Below are 19,010 nucleotides of genomic sequence, written 5' to 3' on the forward strand. Positions count from 1 at the left end.
TTGAAAATTTTATTATAATATATTTATAATTAATCGATTAAATTATTTTAATATAAAAATATATTCATTTGTTACTTTCAAATATATACAAAATGATGTTTTATTTATATTAGTATTTCTTTACAGTTATACCTTTGTCTAGAATTTGTTTAAATAAAATATTTTTACATATTTTTAAACTAATTGAAATAGTATATAAATATATAAGATAACATAAATAGCTCACAACACAATTATATTTGTTATTTTTTAAAATAAATATATTTTTTATAAAAAGTTAAATGGGGCAAGGCAAATATTTGGATTTTCCATTTTGTGTTTAACTTTTTTTTTTAACTTAAAAAAAATTTAATTTTTTAATCATATTAAAATAAATAAATATTTTAAATAATTAAAATATTATAATTTTTTTTATAACTTAATTTATTGAAAAACATTTATTATTATTATTATTATATTATAAATACAAAAAATTAAATTAAAATTTTAAATTAATTTTATATATAATCAGAATGTGATGAGACAAAATAATATTCAAACCCTCTTTAATTTCATCTTATGTTTAAAAAATAATTTCAAACTCACCCCTAACCTGCTTATTTAAATTTTAAATCAATATTTGGATATTAGGAAAAATCTGTCTCATAGTAATCCCTAACTCACCTAATGGATTTTATTTAAATATCATAAAAAAAATAAAAAGAATCAAGTGAATGAAGATATCACATGCAGAAAATCAAATAAAATCCTTTCAATTTCAAAAGTAAAATTAGGTACCATTAAATATAGTCAAACAATAACCTAGAAAATTAATCTTAATCACGGATCCCCTTAAGATTTGTTGAAAGTGGACTTTCCAACAAATAAAAAAAAGAGAAAAAAAATTAAATTAAGGTGGGGATTTCGTCAAGTCATGATCTTGGTCACATGACGTCCAGTGAAATGCAAATTTCAATTTGCTAAATTAAGTTTAAGTGTAAACTACTAAAAAACTATGCTTTTTTAGAATCTTTGAACCGGTTTTTCTTCCCATCAAACCTGGCGTTCTCATCATTGACTTTCAATCATCGATTCACCACCGCGTTTGACAGCTTCAAAGCACGCGCCTTGGTCCGAGTGACACGTGGGTGGAAGCGCAATCCAACGGACAGCGACGGGGTGTATGTGGGTGGGCCCAATGTGGAGAATCAGAATTCATCAAGGCTATCAAGCCCACGTGTCCTGTTTAAAAAAGTTAAAATAATGAGATTCAAACTAGGCTGGGGTGGGTCCGAGTTTCTGAAAGTGAAAAGACAATCCAAGCATCATCGAGGTAGAAGAAGCTGGGGTCAAATACGGCAAGTGGGGGAATATGGTTCGACGCATGGAAGATTTATTTCCTTTCCATCTAGGTTGGTTTCGAATTTTGATATTTTATCTAATTCACAAGAAAGGAAATGACCTAATTTTGCTGATTGTTTGTTCACTGTGGATCTTTCCTCCATAGGATATTGTAAGCATCCATTTCCCTTTTGGTAGCTTTGGTAGAAAAATACCAGAGGAGCAATGACGTACCGAACAAACTAAAACATGTGACGAATGTTAAGATATAACTTTTGAAAAATCTCGCTTGGAAGAGACGATAAAAAGTTTGACGTTTGAACTCTAAAGACAGAGGGTATATTGGGCATTTTTTAAGTATAGGTTTGTCCTCGAAATATTTCCCACCGTTAAAGAAAATTTGTTGTCTAAAAATTTTAAATACATTCACCACCACTCATCGCATATCTTCCAAATTTTTTTTTAAAAATAATTTTTACATTAAAGTAATTAGGATAACAGTTTTCAAAAATAATTTTTTATTCTCTAAAATAACTTTCTATTTTATAAAATAAAAAACCATGAAATCTAATAAAAATTTATTTTTACTTTTTTATTTTAAAAAATATAAAATAGAGTATTTCATAAAATATCTTTTAATTATTTTTACTTATTTTTTAAAATAAGCATATAAATATATAAAATATCTGGTATATTAGTCATTTTTCTTTTAAGACGTTTTTTTAAATTATTTTTTTAAAAAAAAAAGGGTAATTTGGTTATTTTATGAATAAATTTTAATTAAAAAAAGATTGGGTTTATGGAGGAATCAGGTGGAATTCTATTTGATGTTGGTTGTCGGTAAATATTTATAAAGTCGAGGACAAACATTGGACATGGATGTTGATTTGAAAGAATAGAGAGAGAGAGAGCGAGGACCAGGAGGCAGTAGCATAGATATATTCTATTTATACAAACTAAAAATCTTGTTCCCGGCACAGCAGGAGAGGAGAGAAAGGCCCACAGTTCCATTTAGATTGAAGAATGGGAGCCGTGAAGATCTGGGACGCCATGGAAGTTGCAGAGGAAGCTCGGGAGAACTGCTGCTCCGAAATTCACTCTTCCCATACCACCGTCGACACCTCCCTCTCTTTCCCCCAAATGACTCCTAAGATCATGTTTGTTTCTCTTCTTTCTTCCTTTTAAAATGTGATTTTTGGTTTGTTTTTGCCCTTTGATTGGTGCAGAAACGTAGGAAATGGAAAAGAGGGGTGAAGGATTGAGAAAATTTAAATCTTGAATCTTTCGTTGATAACTGGAAGAGCAAGCTAAGAATTTCAGTCGTAACTTCTCTTACAAACGAAGCTTCTGATCACCTTCGTTTCGTCTCTCTGTCTTCTTTTCATTTCATTACTTCTTCCTGTAGTTTTTTCTTTCCCTTGTTGGTTGTAAAATGTAGAAGAAAAGAAGCCAAAGGAGATTGAGATTGTGAATCTTATACGTTTCATTATTTGGGATCTGATGAAACTATGATCTCCGGTAAATTAAGAGTAATAGAACAACTTTTTGGTTCGATTGAAGTAAATTCTCTAGTTTGTCTTTGAAGTAAAACAGCAGGAAAGGATAAATTTGAATTTGCTCTATTTTTCTTGATTTTGTTGGCATTCTGTTTTGTTGCTGTTGGAAGGGAGGAAAAGAAAAGACGAGGAAATTTGTGTTTTTTCCAAACAGTTCTCTCAGAAATGAAACAGAGCATAGCTTTCTTGTTTTGTTCTTATGATGGCCGTTCTTTCTGAAGTTATTATTAAATTCATCTTGACAGAGAGCTGTGCAAGGATCTGTTCAAGAAATGGTCAAATTTGGACGATTCACAATTTTCTGTTGAGACCATATCGGGTGGCATTACAAATTTGTGTGAGTATTTGCTTTTTTGTACACCAGATTGGCTTTCTTTAACAGCTGCCTGAATCTATAATCTGAAAGATGGCTGCAAAAGTTTCTGTACGTTGGAATGAAAAAAATTAGGATCTTTTACCTATGGATGTTTTTCTTTTTCCTTTCTCCTTTTTCTAATGTACCTATGGTCCTAGAGTCTTAGTCTAAGCAAAATTTTTCCATGCATATGTGCAGTGCTGAAGGTATCCGTTAAGGAGGAAAATGGAAATAGTACATGTATGACAGTTAGGCTGTATGGTCCTAACACCGAATATGTTATCAATCGTGAACGTGAATTGCAGGTGAGGCCCTAAGTTTTCTGTTGTTGATATGTAGTTTGCCAATGCTGTATCCATAGTATGCATGCTAACTGATTTTCTTGGTCATACAATTTTTTTTAACATTATTGTTTTTTTCCTATCTCTAATTTGAAAAGACATAATCTTGCATTTTTGTAATGGTTTCTTGCATTATGGGACACATTTTGTGTGTCAAATTGGATATAATGGTTTCTACTACCAAAAAGAGAAAGGAAAATATGATGATGGTGTCAATTTATGTTGTTGCTATATGCAATGTACGATGTGTTTGTATGTGTGTTCGCACAAAGAAAGAAAAACAAGCAAAAGATGAGTGCTCTACAACAACAAAAAAGAAAGCCATTACTATTATTCTGGTATTAATTGAAATAATTAGAACTTAACTGATAAAAAAACCACTCCCCTGCAAGTGCTTCCTATTGGGCTTGACAATCCATGTTAGTCCTGAGAATTTACATGCGATTTAGATGCACTTGTACTGTGTATGACTCAATTATCGTGGTAGCATATCTATGAATTTTTTATTTTTTTTATAAAACTGTATGATTAATCAGACAGAGCAGGAAGAATTGTTTACTACTATCAGCTACAGCAAAGAAATTTAACTATTGGCCTGAGTATAGTAAGTGCATGAAGTTTGCTTGAGGTCATTGTTGAACATTCATGTAGAGAATTACCTGATTAACTAAGATGCAAATGATAAAGACAAAATTTCACTTGGTCAAGGATATCCAAGTGCTCTGTCATTTCCTAGAGAGATTCATCTAAGCCCTAAACTTTGGTTCTTCCCAATTCTAAAATCTTCCTTAAAACTGTATACCACATGAAAAGGTTTTAATTTGTCAAACAAAAATCTTTCAATGCAGTGTACCATCTTCCTGGAGAAATCAATGAACTCAACTTGGTTATGAACATACATAGTTATTGATGCCTGGGTATGCAAAATTTCATCTGTTACTGTGAGCTTCTTTGCATGGGATGGAGTTCATGAGGAGGAATTTCGGCACAGAATGGTCTGATGGATGGCAAGGAAAGCTGATTTGTTTTCAATTCATACAACTCCTCTCATTTCTTATAATCCATCTTCTGTTTGTTGAACTCCATGTAAGGGTTTTTAAATAAAGAGGTTCTGCTATTCTGTGAGGTTACAGTCATAATTGTTAGTTTAAAATTTTCATTTTTGGCCTCATAACTCCATAATTTTAAAATAAAGTAATTTGCCCCCTTATAAGTGTATGAACTTGAACTTGACTCTATAGTTAGAAACTTGTGGAGTTTTGAACTCTTAACGCCCTCATACTAAAGTTTTGGAAGTTAGGCATTATATCAGATATGAAAATATTTTCCATTATGTAGATCATATCTTGATGACCATTGTTGTCCTTGAAATTAAAAAAATTGTGATAACTTTGGAGAAAGTATGTTACCACTTGCATCCATCCAGGATATAATTTCTCTACTTTCTTGAATGTGCTCTTGGCCCTAGGGAATCAGACAGTTTTGGTTAAAATATTTTATGTTACATGGAAAATTAAACAATACATACCATATAGTAGTGATTTTCTCTTAATGTGTATTTGAAATTCCTTTCAAGTAGCATTGGCCACTTAAAGTTTTAAGGTTATTTTAATTCGAGTTCTTTTTTGTGTATAGTTGATATCCTTTTGGTCATATGCTCCACTTTGTAATTTCTTGCCATGCATTGTGTTTAGGCCATTGGGTACCTCTCAGCTGCTGGTTTTGGTGCGAAGCTGCTTGGAGTTTTTGGAAATGGCATGGTTCAATCTTTTATCAATGCACGGACACTAACTCCATCAGGTAAGCATTGTTGACATAACAAATGGAGTTATAGTAGTGATGGAATTTTTCTGAGAAGGAATTACTGGATATTATATTTATTGATGCATAAACCAGCTTTAAGTGCCTGTGATGATTTTTGTTGGCTCGCTCAATTTGATTTTTTAATGATTTTCTATTAAGTAATTCAATGAAGCATTCTAGAATCACTTATTGATTGCTGGAATAGTTAATGGTCTACCAGAGTGGTAGTTGGTCCATTGTGAGATTGACAACCATTTTCTGTTGCTGGCATCTGTTTTTGGGTTTATTTAGTGTGCTAGTGATTCTAGACCATCTCTCCAAACCAGCTTTGGCCTAACCTTTGATCTAATGTGAATCTGAAAGCACATGACCTCTCTGGACTGCCATAATAGTAAATCACCCCCCTTTTAGGCGCTTTTAATATATTTTCTTTTTCGCCTATCCAAAAAAAAAAAAGTTATATCACCCCCTTGTGAGTGTGCAACCCAAGATTAGTTTCTTTGCGTGGGAGGCTACGTGGGGCAAAGCCTTAACCTTGGATATGGTCCAGAAAAGAGGACGGGCATTGGCAAATAGATGCTTTATGTGTCTTGCGAAAGAGGAGACCATAGACCATCTTCTCCTTCATTGTTAAAAAACAAGGGTTTTATTTAGGGTGTCTTGGGTGTTGCTTTCTTCAGTTAGAGAGACTCTCCTAAGCTAACATGGTTCTTTTGTGGGCAAAAAGCACAAGAAGGTGTGGAGAACTGCTCCTCTTCACATTTTTTGGACGGTTTGGAAGGCGAGAAATAGATTGACATTCAAGGATGATGTGTTGTCAATCCAGGGACTGAAATACTCTTTTGTTCTTTCTTTTTGGTCTGAGGCTAAGTTGTTTATAGTTGACCATCCTCTAACTATAGTTAATTTTATTGATTGGTTGGGCTCTAATTAAGGTTGTTTTTTGGGCCATCTAGGTTCTTTTTGGCCTTATTGGAGGTGAGTGTATAGGTATTGTATACCTTGAGTCACCTTTTTGGTGTCTCTTTTTATATATCAATTTTTTTTTTAAAAAAAAAAAAATATGAAAAAGCCTCATATCTCTTGTCTAGTGCTTCCCATGCTTTTATGCTCCTTTTGCTCTTTGCCTCTCACATGCCTTTTGTGCTCCCCCTCACTTTCATCTCCTCACAAGTTGCACTTTCCACACCTTTTCTGTTGCAGATTGCATTTAGAAAGCTTTTCTGATGGTTGATATTTGCCTTTCAATTTTTTTTTCTCAGTGGAGCTCAAAAAAGTAATGAAGATTTTTAATAGGTTCTTCTCTGCCTGAAAAAGATTTTTCCTATGTAGGCACCATGAGAAAAATGTACACTGAAAACCTAGATAAGTTTGTTAAGAGAACTTGGAAAGTTTCAGTTTGAATTGAGCTTGCAAAATAGATGGTTAGAACCTGTAAGAAACTTGAAAAGTAGGAAAATATCAAAACAAGGAACTGCTGCCTGCACCTCTTGATTGGTGGAGGAGGGACTTTGATTGATCAGTAGGAACCAGCATTGACCATTTGAAGTGGAGTTCAATCAATTGAGATTGGATAATACAGCAGGATGGATTGGGCCACTTAGTATAGCCTGCTACAAAAAGTCCGGAGCCCGGTTGACTTATTATGAGCTGTAGAAACATTTAATTGGACTTGATTTTCAATTTAAAAACTTGGAATTTCTCAAAATCATTTTCCAAAAAAGCAAGGAAAGTTTCCCTCAAATGCATGCTCATGAGAAGTTCAGTTCCTTCTCCTTGTCCAATGCAGCCGATGTGCTCTCTTTGAACATCTTCAGTTTTTATGGATTGGTTCAGAGACAGCAATGCCTTAGACTATGTTACAATTTGATTTTCATGACAATGGTGACATACAAAATTTTTTATTAACAAAACCTATCATTAATAATTAAAATGATCCAAGCATGACAACTTTCTGAACATGTTAATGTTTTCATTATGAAAATTAATTTTCAGAAAACTAGTCATTGCCACTACCAAACAATCCCATCACAAACTCATACTTGTAAAGGTTTTGGTGGCTAACTGATATACAGTTTTATGTTTCCTTTTGATGGCACTTCTTGTGTATGAAAGATATCTATTTGAAAACATAAACTGGATTGAGAAAATCCAAAGAGACTTCCTTTGGGGGGGAGGTAGCTTGGAGAGGAAAGCTCACCTAATAAAGTGGAAGGTGGTCTGTAGCCCCAAGGAGGAGGGAGGTTTAGGCATCCGAAAGATTAATTTTCTGAATAGAGCCTTGTTGGGCAAATGGGTGTGGAGATATGCTCATGAGAAAGAGAACCTGTGGAAAATGGTGATAGGGGTAAAGTATGGCCAAGAGGGAAGTGGGTGGAGGACAAAGGAAGCTGGTGGGCCTCACGGAGTGGGATTGTGGAAGGAGATCATGAAGGAAGCTGATTGGTGTTGGGAGAGCATTGATTTTAAGGTAGGAAAGGGGACCAAAGTGCTATTCTGGACGGATAAATGGTGTGGTAATGAGGCGCTGTCTCAAACCTTCCCTCAGCTTTTTACCTTGGTAGGGAATAGAAATGCCAAAGTAAGTGAAGTGTGGGACTCGAGCATGGGTCAAGGAAGCTGGAATCTGAGATTGGTTAGAGACTTCAATGATTGGGAGCTGGACCAGATAGGAAATATGTTGACTCTGCTGAGGGATTTCAGAACTTCTACTGAGGATGATACAGTGAGATGGAAAGGGGAAGGCAATGGCGTTTTTAGGGCTAAGGGGGCCTACAAATTGCTGGTGGGGTCCTCAGTCTGTGCCTTCCCGAACAGACGCATTTGGTTGGATAAGGTTCCAACAAAAGTGTCTTTTTTTGCTTGGGAAGCTTCGTGGGGGAAGATCCTCACCTTGGATAAGCTTCAAAGAAGGGGGTGGCAGCTCCCTAATCGGTGTTTTTTGTGCGGCTGCGAAGAGGAAAATGCGGATCATATTCTAGTTCACTGTACAGTGGTCAAATCTCTTTGGGAGATTGCACTCGCTATTTTTGGAGTCCAGTGGGTGTTCCCAAATTCAGTTATAGATGTGCTTTTTAGTTGGAGGGGTTCTTTTGTGGGAAAAAAAAGAAAAAATACATGGAATTCCATTCCGTTGTGTATATTTTGGACGGTGTGGAAGGAAAGGAACCGGTTAGCTTTTAGGGGAGGATCTTTAGATATTCAAAAATTCAAGAATTTTTTTGTATGTAATTTGTGGAGGTGGGCTAGGGTGTACATTGGTGAGGATTCTTATTCTCTTTTAGGCTTTTTAGAGTGGCTTGCGGTCACTTGAGGGTGGGTGAGGTTGTGGCAGCCTTTCTTCTTGGGCTTTTGAGTATACTACCTGTATACATGCGGCTTCTCAGCCTTCATTAATATATTCTGATGTTTATCTATCAAAAAAAAAAAAAATAAACTCAAGCATGAGGAAGATATTCACAAGTGGCCTCTATTGTTAGAAAAATTTGATTCTGCCTGAATCCATACCAGTGGGGGACTTTGACAATGCATGTTTTAGGTAAGGATTAGATTGTGTTTTAGAGAAACTATTGGTCCTTTTTGTAGCAGAAATGAAAATGTATTTTTGAAAGAATGTTCACAGATATAAATAGACCTCAGGTTCATTTGATTTTAGTAAGTATTATGTGATATATTCTTTACTGCAAATTATGCATTTAAGTTTGTTATGTGCCTAGTCAGTGTACCCAATAGGTCCAGGATAAATGTTCTTAGGTCATAGTCGTTGGTGTGAGTTTTATTTAATACTTGGGATACACTTTTTTACAGTAGAGATATAGTTCTAATAGCTGAAGTGTTTTACATTTGAAATGGATGCATAGTCTTTTTTCTGAGCCAATTTCAGTCACAATTAAAGATGAGTTTGTTTATGAAAAGGGATCTAAACTAAACTATGAATTTAAACATAAGAAACTTCTTTTGACTAATGGAATTTAAGCTTACTCATTATTGAATTCAAGAATATTTGTTGGAGACTAAAAAGGGGGGTAATGAATCCTCTCTTAAGCATTCTACTTGAAATCTAAGGTGTGAATATCTTTTAGGTTGCCCCTGTAGAAATTTTCTTGCTGTTGCCTTTCCTAGGGTACAGGAAGGTTTTACCTTGAGTCCACAAAGAATTTGATTTCTTCTCTCTGCAGTGGTTGGAGTCTATCCCAGATGTTTGATCCTAAGAAGCTCCCTTTATGTCCTGTTTCCATTTTGATCATTGTATTTTTTTGTTCTCTGGTACCTCTCATGGCTACTGAAGTATTGCTTAGATAGAAACCAAAGACCATTCTCATTTCAAACAAGCATATGCATTGTCAACGCTCTTGATGAACTGCAACCTGTCTATTGGTTTGATTATATTCTTTTTATGTTCCTGACAGACATGAAAATCCCAAAGCTGGCTGCTGAAATTGCCAAGCAACTTCGTAAATTCCATCAAGTGGAAATTCCAGGTTCTAAAGAACCACAACTATGGATTGACATCTTCAAGTTCTTTGAGAAAGGTTCTTTCCTGATTAATTGACTAGCTTCACCTAGTTGTTGCTCATGTTTTTTATTTTCTATTTAATAAGATATATGTGTGTGTGTGTGTGTGTGTAACTTTTCTCACATCTGAGCTTCCATGTTATGTTGCAGCATCCACCCTTAAATTTGATGATATTGAGAAGCAGAAGAAGTATAAGGAAATTTCATTTGAAGAAGTTCATAATGAAGTTGTTGAACTCAAGGTTTCTCTCTTTCCAAATATGTATTTGCTTGTAATTTGCATTCTGTTGCTACATTTCATCTGTGACCTATCATATGCTGCAGAGCCTGTATATGTGTTCATGTGTTTACTTTTCTTGTTGGGTTCAGGCTGGGGGATAAGGTTTGATTTGGTTATATATTGGTTCATTCATAAGATGCTATTCTTTTCAGAAGTTCAGCTTTTGCCTGGATTATCTCTTTTGTGGACTTGTATCAATTTGGTCTCTGTCACATCTTGGGACAAACTTTGCTCAATTAATGAGAAAATGATTTCTCCTAGGTGTCTTCAGTTATACTCAAAATAATATTTGTTAATTATTTGGAGCTACCATGTATTTTGCCCAAGTATCTTCCTATGAATATTTTTATGGTACTATTGGGTTTTATGTTATATTCATTTACTGAGGGTCTGAACACCCTCTATCGCCTGTTATGAAAGGATTTTGTTTCTTCTCTTAGATGTTAGGTATGTCTATTTCAGTGATAGGAAGGTTTATAGGTGGAGGAAACAAATTCTACAAATATGCAAAAGTTCAAAACTCCACTTTAACTAGCTGAATGGCCTTGAATGGGACATCTTCCAATTTCCCATGTTGATGTGACTGCCAATATGTAAATCTGAACAATTAATGATTTTATGGTAGAATGTGCCCTAGAAACATGCAGATGTTAGATTGTTATATCATGTGCTGTCTTTGAGATTCTACTGATCTGGATGGCTCACCTTAAGAATTACACTGAAATGTATCAAATAGGGATCAAACTAGACAAATTGCCTGTGCTATTTAGATGTGCTAGGACAAAAATACAATGCATGTCCAAACTCGGACTTCAGATCCCATATCCTATTTTTGTCTTTGTTGCTTTTCTGGCATTATTGAATAGTTTCACCATAGAATATTTTCTTGTGAAGTGTCATTTGGGGGCAAATTTAAAGTTTCATCAACTTATTTACTTAGAAGCAACACAGAAAGGCTCAGAAAATTAATTTTGTGGTGGTGATAAAAAGAACTATACTTCTGTTGGCCTGGAAATTTTATGTTGTTGTGAAATTAATCATATTCTGCTTTATGTTGAAAACTAATCTTATTTATGGAGAAAAATTTTGTGAATATGTAACAGGAGTTAACAGACCGCCTTAATTCCCCTGTGGTGTTTGCTCACAATGACTTACTTTCTGGGAACTTAATGCTCAATGATGATGAAGGTACACATGGCCACTGATTTCCTATAGAACATAGTTTCTTCTTTTAGTTATTTTGGAAGAACTGGTATGTGTTCCAACATATGTAGTGTTCTCTTTTGATAATTAGGCCATTTATATATTTGTTATGAGCAAACCTGTGGAACCTATCTTGCTTACCAAGGAAATCCAAGTGGGTTGCTATTGCCTGCTTGATAGATCCCTACATGGTAGAGCATGTTTTGAGGATGGATTTGACTGGGCATCACAAAAGGATGATGGATTTTGGCAACTGAGATATGGATAGCTCACTTGTTACTGCACCCTATCATACATGTACTCCAAAACGAACATTACATCTGTGCTAATTGTCACAACCTATTCAAATGATGTCACAAAAAAATAGGAGTATCCTCGCCACATGCTTAATAGGTTGTCCATATTAATTTCTTTTGGTCAGTTGTTATTGTTTTTTAACCTTTGACTGACCTATTGTTTGTTGATGGAACATTCAGGGAAACTATATTTTATTGATTTTGAATATGGATCATACAGTTACAGAGGCTTTGACATTGGAAATCACTTCAATGAATATGCAGGCTATGACTGTGACTACAGCTTGTATGTTATCTTCCTTTTCCACATGATCTTTCCTTCTTTTCTTTCACGGCAATGACTCAAATGGAATGAGTTATTTATTGTTGAACATGTCTTTTGCAGATACCCAACTAAGGATGAACAATATCATTTCTTTAGGCATTATCTAGCGCCTGACAAACCAAATGAGGTATGTAAGAATGACATTCATTTCAGTTGCAGCTTCCTTCTGTAATGAGATTTTAAATTTGTCAATAAAAACTTCACATGCATGGCTTTTGCCTGAAATGAACAAGATATAAGTGCATAATCTTGACAAATAGTGGCCATTTCTTTGTTTACAAAGATAACAGTGATGCATGTGTATTACTCCTAAGAGTACGAAGAAATGGATTACTTCTGGGAGGTTTTTGTAGGTTAAGGATAGTTTGAAACTATTCATTTGTAAGGGTTGCTGATGACTGGTTCTGAAAGTTGCCTATATTTTCTATTAGTGATAATGACCAAATACAAAGGCCTAATTTCGCATTTTAGATCTATTCTATTTTTTCTACACAACTTGAATTTCAAAAGTTAATTTAATTGGATTTTGTTGTTTGACTTTGAATTTTATTTTAATCCCTCCACAACATGCTCTGTCTGCTCAGTCATAAGAAGGCAGTAAAACTTAGGAACTTTCCTATTATATCCTTATGTTCCATGGTTTAGGCTTGTGCATCTTACTGAAAACCACACTACTAGAATTGAACTGATGATCAGGAAGTAATTTATTCCATTTATCGGGTCTCACCAACTTCAATGCTTGTATTACATTTCCACTTAAGTTTTTATTTTTGTTCTTTCCTCACCATGCTTAACACCTCCATTGTAGAAAGCTTATATGTTGCTATATGTATATTTTAATTTCAAGAGCTGAGCCATCTCTTTTTATCAACAGGTATCTGACAAAGATCTCGAAACCCTCTATGTTGAGGCAAATACTTTCATGTTAGCTTCACACTTGTATTGGGCTTTGTGGGCATTAATCCAGGTATCTCTATCCGAATAGATTTTGTGTTCAAGCCCAAGGATGATTCTAACAACTATTGTTAACTTTTTTACTTAACTCTTATCAATTTATAGGCAAAGATGTCACCGATAGATTTTGATTATCTTGGTTATTACTTCCTGAGATATGAAGAGTATACAAAGCAGAAAGAGAAATGCCTCTCATTGGCACGGTCTTACCTTTCAGCATCCAGGGATGAGTAAATGTTGAGCACATTATCAGGTGGCCTTTGTATGACATGAATTTGTAGCACAAGCTCTCTGAGCTTCTACTTTGATATTCTTGTAAAAATATTCTTTTGTAGCAACTTCCCGGACAAAGAAACTTGAAATTGAATTATTAAAAAATATCATTTATTTCAGTTTCATGCCTGCTGTTGTGTACTTGGTGCATGGATTGATTGATTGATTATTAATGTAAATATAAACTTTGATACTGGGCAAAAACACAGAGCTGAAGCAAGAAAACATGAAGCAAATAGATGGACTGTGCGGAATTCCAACGCATATATCATGTAAAGAGGAATGAGACTCAGTTTCAAACCAAATGTAAATTGACACCGATTGGATGGTGAAATATATATAGAAGGAAAAGCAGTCATATACTCGGGGAACTTGATTGATGAAAATGACAGCAAATATATGAGTGCACAAAACCTGAAAAATTGGATGACATGATCTTCCATTTTCAGAACATGTAATGTAACGACTGTGTATCATATAAATATTTGTAACACTAACGTCTACACCACCCAAGCAAAATAAATATTCTCACTGACCCAGCACCTGCTGTGGCACATGATATAATGATTGTTTAACTTCAACTTATACACCCTACAACAATGGACTCATGTGCATGAATTGCAGCTGTCAAACCGGGAATTTTCTGGCCTTTACATGCACGCCACTGTCAATCAGATCAAGAGTTCAAGACAGAGGAGTGAGAAACCTCAGAGCCATTCTTCCTTTCCTTTCCTTTCCTTTCCTTTCCTTTCCTTTCCGCTACAAATATAGTTTTACAGTGTTTAGGCTTGAAGAACCTGGCAGTGAACGATGTGACTTTTAAGGCGGTTCCTGCCAGCAAGGCTGGACCAAAGATTTGTGACCAGTGTCTTGAATTGCCCTCTTCCTGCAATGGTTTCCCATAAATGTTCAGCGGTTGGCCCCGTCATATCTTCAGATTTAGAAACATTAACCAAGGAAATACTCATATTGTTCCTGATGATGCACAATTTTCCGTGAAGCGGAACCAGCGCAGCTGCCTCCAGAGCCTGGGAATTCCCCAAGTGCATCTTACTGTCAATATGTTTGCTCCAGGAATCACTCACTTCATCATAAACCCTAAGTTTGCAGCCATCCTTGCAATCCAAGGCATAAAGCTGCCCATTTAAGGAAGCACTCGGATTTCTCCACCCTGCAACCATTCCATCATAAACCGGGTACCAGCTGTCAGTTTCTGGTTGATAAACCTCACTTAAAACCTGCCGGTGAGACCCAAGCCCCTTCAAGAACCACTTGCCCTCATAAACGACCCCAATGAACGGCACCATTGCTGTGCTCATATCTGCAATAAAGGACCACCTGTTCCTGTTGGGATCATAAACTTCAGCTGATCTCAAGGATCGGTGCACCCCCTCATTCTCGCCACCTGCTACATACAAGCAATTGTTTATGACACACGAACCAAAGAAATGACGTCGCCTAAGCATGTCTGGGGCTCGGTGCCATTTGTTAGTCCGAGCACTATAAAAAATGACTCGTCTCATTGATCCCTTAAGGGGATCTTTGCCACCAAACAAGTAGAGGTGACAGCCACTGAGAACAGCACAACCAAACCCTAGGGCTTCCGAATATTCTTTAGGGACAGGAGGGAGGGGCTGCCAAAGCTGGTATATGGGGTCAAAGGCATGCCATGAGATTTTCCCTTCTCTGTCTCTCTTTATGACATATATCCATTCTTCAGCAATTCCAAGGTTCTTTCGGAGTGAGTAATAGAAGTTACCAACCAAAAGGCGGTACCATCTTTTGCATACTAGGCGGAGCTTACGGTGCTCAATTCTTGGGACACGGATTAAGCAAGCAATAGCAAGATCATCAGGTAGCCCTGGAAGTAGAGGGGATTGGCTCCGGCTCCGGTCACCACGTGATGGCTTGTGCCTGGTTGGATGAATGGAAGGTTTGATGTCTGGCTGAAGACATAGCTTTGTCCCAGGGACAAATTTTTTTGCTCCAGCAACAGTTTTGAGGCCAGCATCAACTCTACACAAACAAGCTGTTGTATCAACCTACAAAACCAGTGATACTGATTAATATTGACATTTCAAGTCACTTTTTCTCTGTAATAATAGTAACTCGAGATGATATGTTTTGTGAGTTTCAACAGTAAAGATAGCGCTCTATATATTAGGTGTAGACACACCAATTACAACTTTCTGTCTTCTGATAACAAGACACAGCCCTACCATGCAAGTAATCTTCTAGTTGATCTGATCTTCTAAGCAAGTTTTCCATGTGATATATTCATTTATTTTATTTTTTTAATTTCCAAACAACTAGTAGATGATCTTAAGAAAGCAGGCTATATATTCACCTTGCCCTCCTGGCACAGATTTTCTTTCTTGTGTGATTAATTAATTTATTTAATAGATCAAAAGGCTGAATGGGAAATTGTGGGTTGATCACATGGCAGTATGGTAATTTGTTTAAACCAGTAACTTATGGGGAATCAGATTCTTAGGCCATTGGGCCTGTTTCTAGGCAATGCTAAAAAGATATATGCCTACAAGCTTAACAAAAACCTGAAAGTAAGAGGAACACATAATATGCATATCTTCTTCCATCTAGGCCTCCGCTTATTTCATGCCAACCCAAATATCATCAACTATAGAGCTGAGACTCAGAGAAATTTATTTCCCATTTTTAAGATAACAACTGGCCTATCAACCTTGAACCATCTTCCCAACCATGAAAGCCAGAAGACGAGGAAAAAGAAGGGAGATGAATTTATGAGAAATATCATATTCCCACAATAATTGCATTGACTTCTTCAAGTAGGATCCTTGTCTCCAGTTGTCATGGCCCAATCGTCATACAGGTCTCTGTGACTAATGTTCTAGATGCCATTTTCCACACGCTGTTCTCTATTAAAATTAGCATTTCACAAGGGACATGCAGAAAAGAGAAGAAATGAAATTATTTCTGTGTTTAACATAATATTTGGAACTAGTCAATTATGTTATTCTTTAATATTTATGAGGTTCCTTTTCAGATTTCAAAATAACATCATTTTACATCCCTAAATACAATTTTCAATGATCACAGATTTCACTTTTCCTTGTAAAAATTCATTTAGTGTTTTTGAACACAATTTTAAGGGATGGCTTCAAAAGATATTGAGAACAGAAGGACAGTTTCGTTTCCAATGGGATGTCCAGACTCCATAGAAAATGCCCCCCATCCAACTCCATCCTTTTAAAAACTTCATTTTGGTTTTTGCATTACTCCATTGTAAAGTATGACACTGAGCCTTCAGAGAAAAAGGGAAAGGGGGAAGGAAAGAAGAAAGTAAAAACAAAAGAATAAATTTGTTCACTGGGTCTCTAGATTCCCAGAAGGGTTCAAGCATTGTAGTTGTGACAATTTCTAAATACACAGAACTCATCTATCACAATCTGCTATTGAAGTCTTAGGAAAGGAGAAAATAGACTCAAAAAAGAGTTGCAGGGTGAAATTGTGAGGCAAACAACAAAAACGAAAAAAAACCCACAACAATGTCATTTTTGTTCATTTTAAAAGACTTGCCACAGAACCCAAAAAGAGATGCAGCATGGTTCTCCAGGTTCAAGCAGGATAATCTCAAAGCTGATCATCTCCTTTTTCTTTTCCTCAAAAGGAGATCACAATAAATAATCCTGAGTCGAGGGGCATTACAGCACCGGAAGTGTTGTCTAATAAATCATTATAATCTCACTTCTGAAGACATTTGAGGGGAAAGTATAGCTGCAACCAGTGATTCCTAGAGCAACTTGAGTAAGATAAAATTGAAAAAAAAAATAAAAATCACAATTTTGCAAACAATTCAACAATTAAAAAATAAACGAACATTTTCTGACCTAGAAAAAACTACCACTCCTAGCAAATACATTCCATCATTGAAAAAGGAAAAGATGGTATAAACCAAGGCAGAAGAGATTGTATAAAGATTAAAGACAGAACAACAATTTACCAGAGGAGGTTGAATGACTCTGTCCATTTTCTTCATTCAAGGAGTGTCCAGTGCCAAATTCATCACCAGCCTGCCTCCACGATCACAACCCTCTCTCAATCTTCGCTCACAATCTCATCATCTTCCAAAACCCACCTCAAACAACTCCGGAATAAACTCAAAACCAACCTAAAAACCAGAGTCTACTCCAGAGGCAAAGGAACCATACGCCGAATACAAAGAGCGATTACAACAGAAACCCAACATTACCATAACTTTGTCTCCGAAACCCATATCCGAAACAAACAGCCCATGTCCAAAAACCTCAGAGAATCACCGGCCATGGTTTCAAAAAAGAGAAATCAGAAGATTAAAAAAAGGGGAAATCCTATCTTCGGAAGAAACCTAAGACCCAAATGCGAGACAGTGAAGAAATGGGGGAAAGAAAGCACTGAAGAAGGAGATAGAGACCCCTCTCACCATTAATCTTCAGTGGAGTATAGGGCCCATCACCTCAACGGCACAACCTACCAAGCACAAGAGTGTGTTGAAGAAGAGAGAGAGAGAGAGGCAAAAGCAAACCTAAACCATTAAAGGAGGAGAGAAAGATGGGTTTTTGCATGATGACATTATGGTGGTTGTTTGTTGGAATAAATTGAACACCAAATCACACTCAGATTGGAAGATAGCTCTTGTTGGGTACTTGGTTTTAGATAGAGAGAAACAAATAAATAAAGCTTTCTAAAGGAAGACTGTGTGAGAGGGAAGAAAAATGGAAGGCGGAACAATGGAGTCAAGAATCAAAATAAAAAGGAAAACCATAAAAAAAAGAAAAAAATTACATAAAAGAAAAAGAAAAAAACAGATCAAACGGTCCCCACCACCTCAACCACACCGAATGCTCTTAATAACAAAGATTTTATAAGAAGAGTTGACCCACCACATCAGACTTGCCCACTCCACAAAGGGTATTTTGGTGATTATGAAATTTGGACCCACCATTTTGTATTCGTGATGATGATGATGATGATGATGATGATCAGAAATGGGACATGGGGCATGGGTGATGCCTAATGGATCTTCTTACTTATTAGTGAAATAAATAATGATAATAATAAAGATGGATGGATTTGATTGAATTATGATAAGTTGTTGATATCCGCACCCATCACATCCATGCTTCTTTCCTTTTTTGTTGTGGGTTGGGGCCTCATCATCGAATTTGGTTTCAGGCCTTCACCCATGTCTCTGGATTGCCACCCTCTGTTGATCTGGTTGACTTTCCTCAGATTTCTGCTTTTGACTTCATATCTGCTGTCTCTACCCTCTCTCAGAACCTTTTCTATGAGAATGTACAAAGAGATTTTACAATAAATAGTTTATTTTTAAAATATTTGTATTTTTTTTCCTTCTTCACTACATCAATTTCAAACAAGAGCTAAGTGAGGTCTAAGAAATAGTTATTTTAAAAATATTTTTGTTAAGAATAGTAAAATTATGCCAAGCATTTTAGTTATTTTTATGTAATTTTTTCAAAAGATTTATAATTTTAAAAAGAGTTTCATTTGGAGAAGTAAAAAATATCATTTTTTTTTTTTGGATTTTGGGCTTACCAAAGAAGTTATTTCATGTTTATTGATTATTTTTATTATATTAATATTATATTTTGAAAAGATGGTTTTGACTTTAGCCCAACTTCTTATTAAAGCCAAAGAGAAAAATTATCCTAATTTTTTTTTAAAGGTGTTTAATGCAAAATGTTCTTTTAAGAAAATTAATCAAATAAGTATAAAAGTCTTAGAGAACTTAATTAACAAGAGCTTTTGGG

At 35.6% G+C, this 19,010-nt stretch overlaps 2 protein-coding genes across 3 annotated transcripts; one reads left to right on the plus strand and one right to left on the minus strand.

The window, feature by feature from the left end:
- Positions 1-2,235: 2,235 nt before the first annotated feature.
- LOC117924560 (probable ethanolamine kinase) lies at positions 2,236-13,340 on the plus strand. Of its 2 annotated transcripts, XM_034843214.1 has the most exons (11): positions 2,236-2,477; positions 3,122-3,213; positions 3,430-3,536; positions 5,267-5,372; positions 9,785-9,907; positions 10,041-10,132; positions 11,274-11,358; positions 11,850-11,955; positions 12,055-12,121; positions 12,869-12,961; positions 13,054-13,340. In XM_034843214.1, the coding sequence occupies exons 1-11, from the start codon at positions 2,344-2,346 to the stop codon at positions 13,180-13,182; spliced, it is 1,134 nt and encodes a 377-aa protein (XP_034699105.1). In that variant the 5' UTR covers positions 2,236-2,343; the 3' UTR covers positions 13,183-13,340. The 2 variants fall into 2 exon arrangements, with proteins under 2 accessions (XP_034699105.1, XP_034699106.1); XM_034843215.1 differs by lacking the exons at positions 2,236-2,477; positions 3,122-3,213 and adding an exon at positions 4,421-4,658 and having other exon boundaries at positions 3,450-3,536.
- A 221-nt stretch (positions 13,341-13,561) lies between these two features.
- LOC117924559 (F-box/kelch-repeat protein At1g55270-like) lies at positions 13,562-17,975 on the minus strand. The gene is made up of 2 exons (XM_034843213.1): positions 17,204-17,975; positions 13,562-15,263 (listed from the first exon to the last, which is right to left on the minus strand). The coding sequence occupies exons 1-2, from the start codon at positions 17,237-17,239 to the stop codon at positions 14,004-14,006; spliced, it is 1,296 nt and encodes a 431-aa protein (XP_034699104.1). The 5' UTR covers positions 17,240-17,975; the 3' UTR covers positions 13,562-14,003.
- Positions 17,976-19,010: the final 1,035 nt, after the last annotated feature.

The sequence above is a fragment of the Vitis riparia genome, chromosome 11, assembly GCF_004353265.1.
Source record: "Vitis riparia cultivar Riparia Gloire de Montpellier isolate 1030 chromosome 11, EGFV_Vit.rip_1.0, whole genome shotgun sequence".
Classification (NCBI taxonomy): domain Eukaryota; kingdom Viridiplantae; phylum Streptophyta; class Magnoliopsida; order Vitales; family Vitaceae; genus Vitis; species Vitis riparia.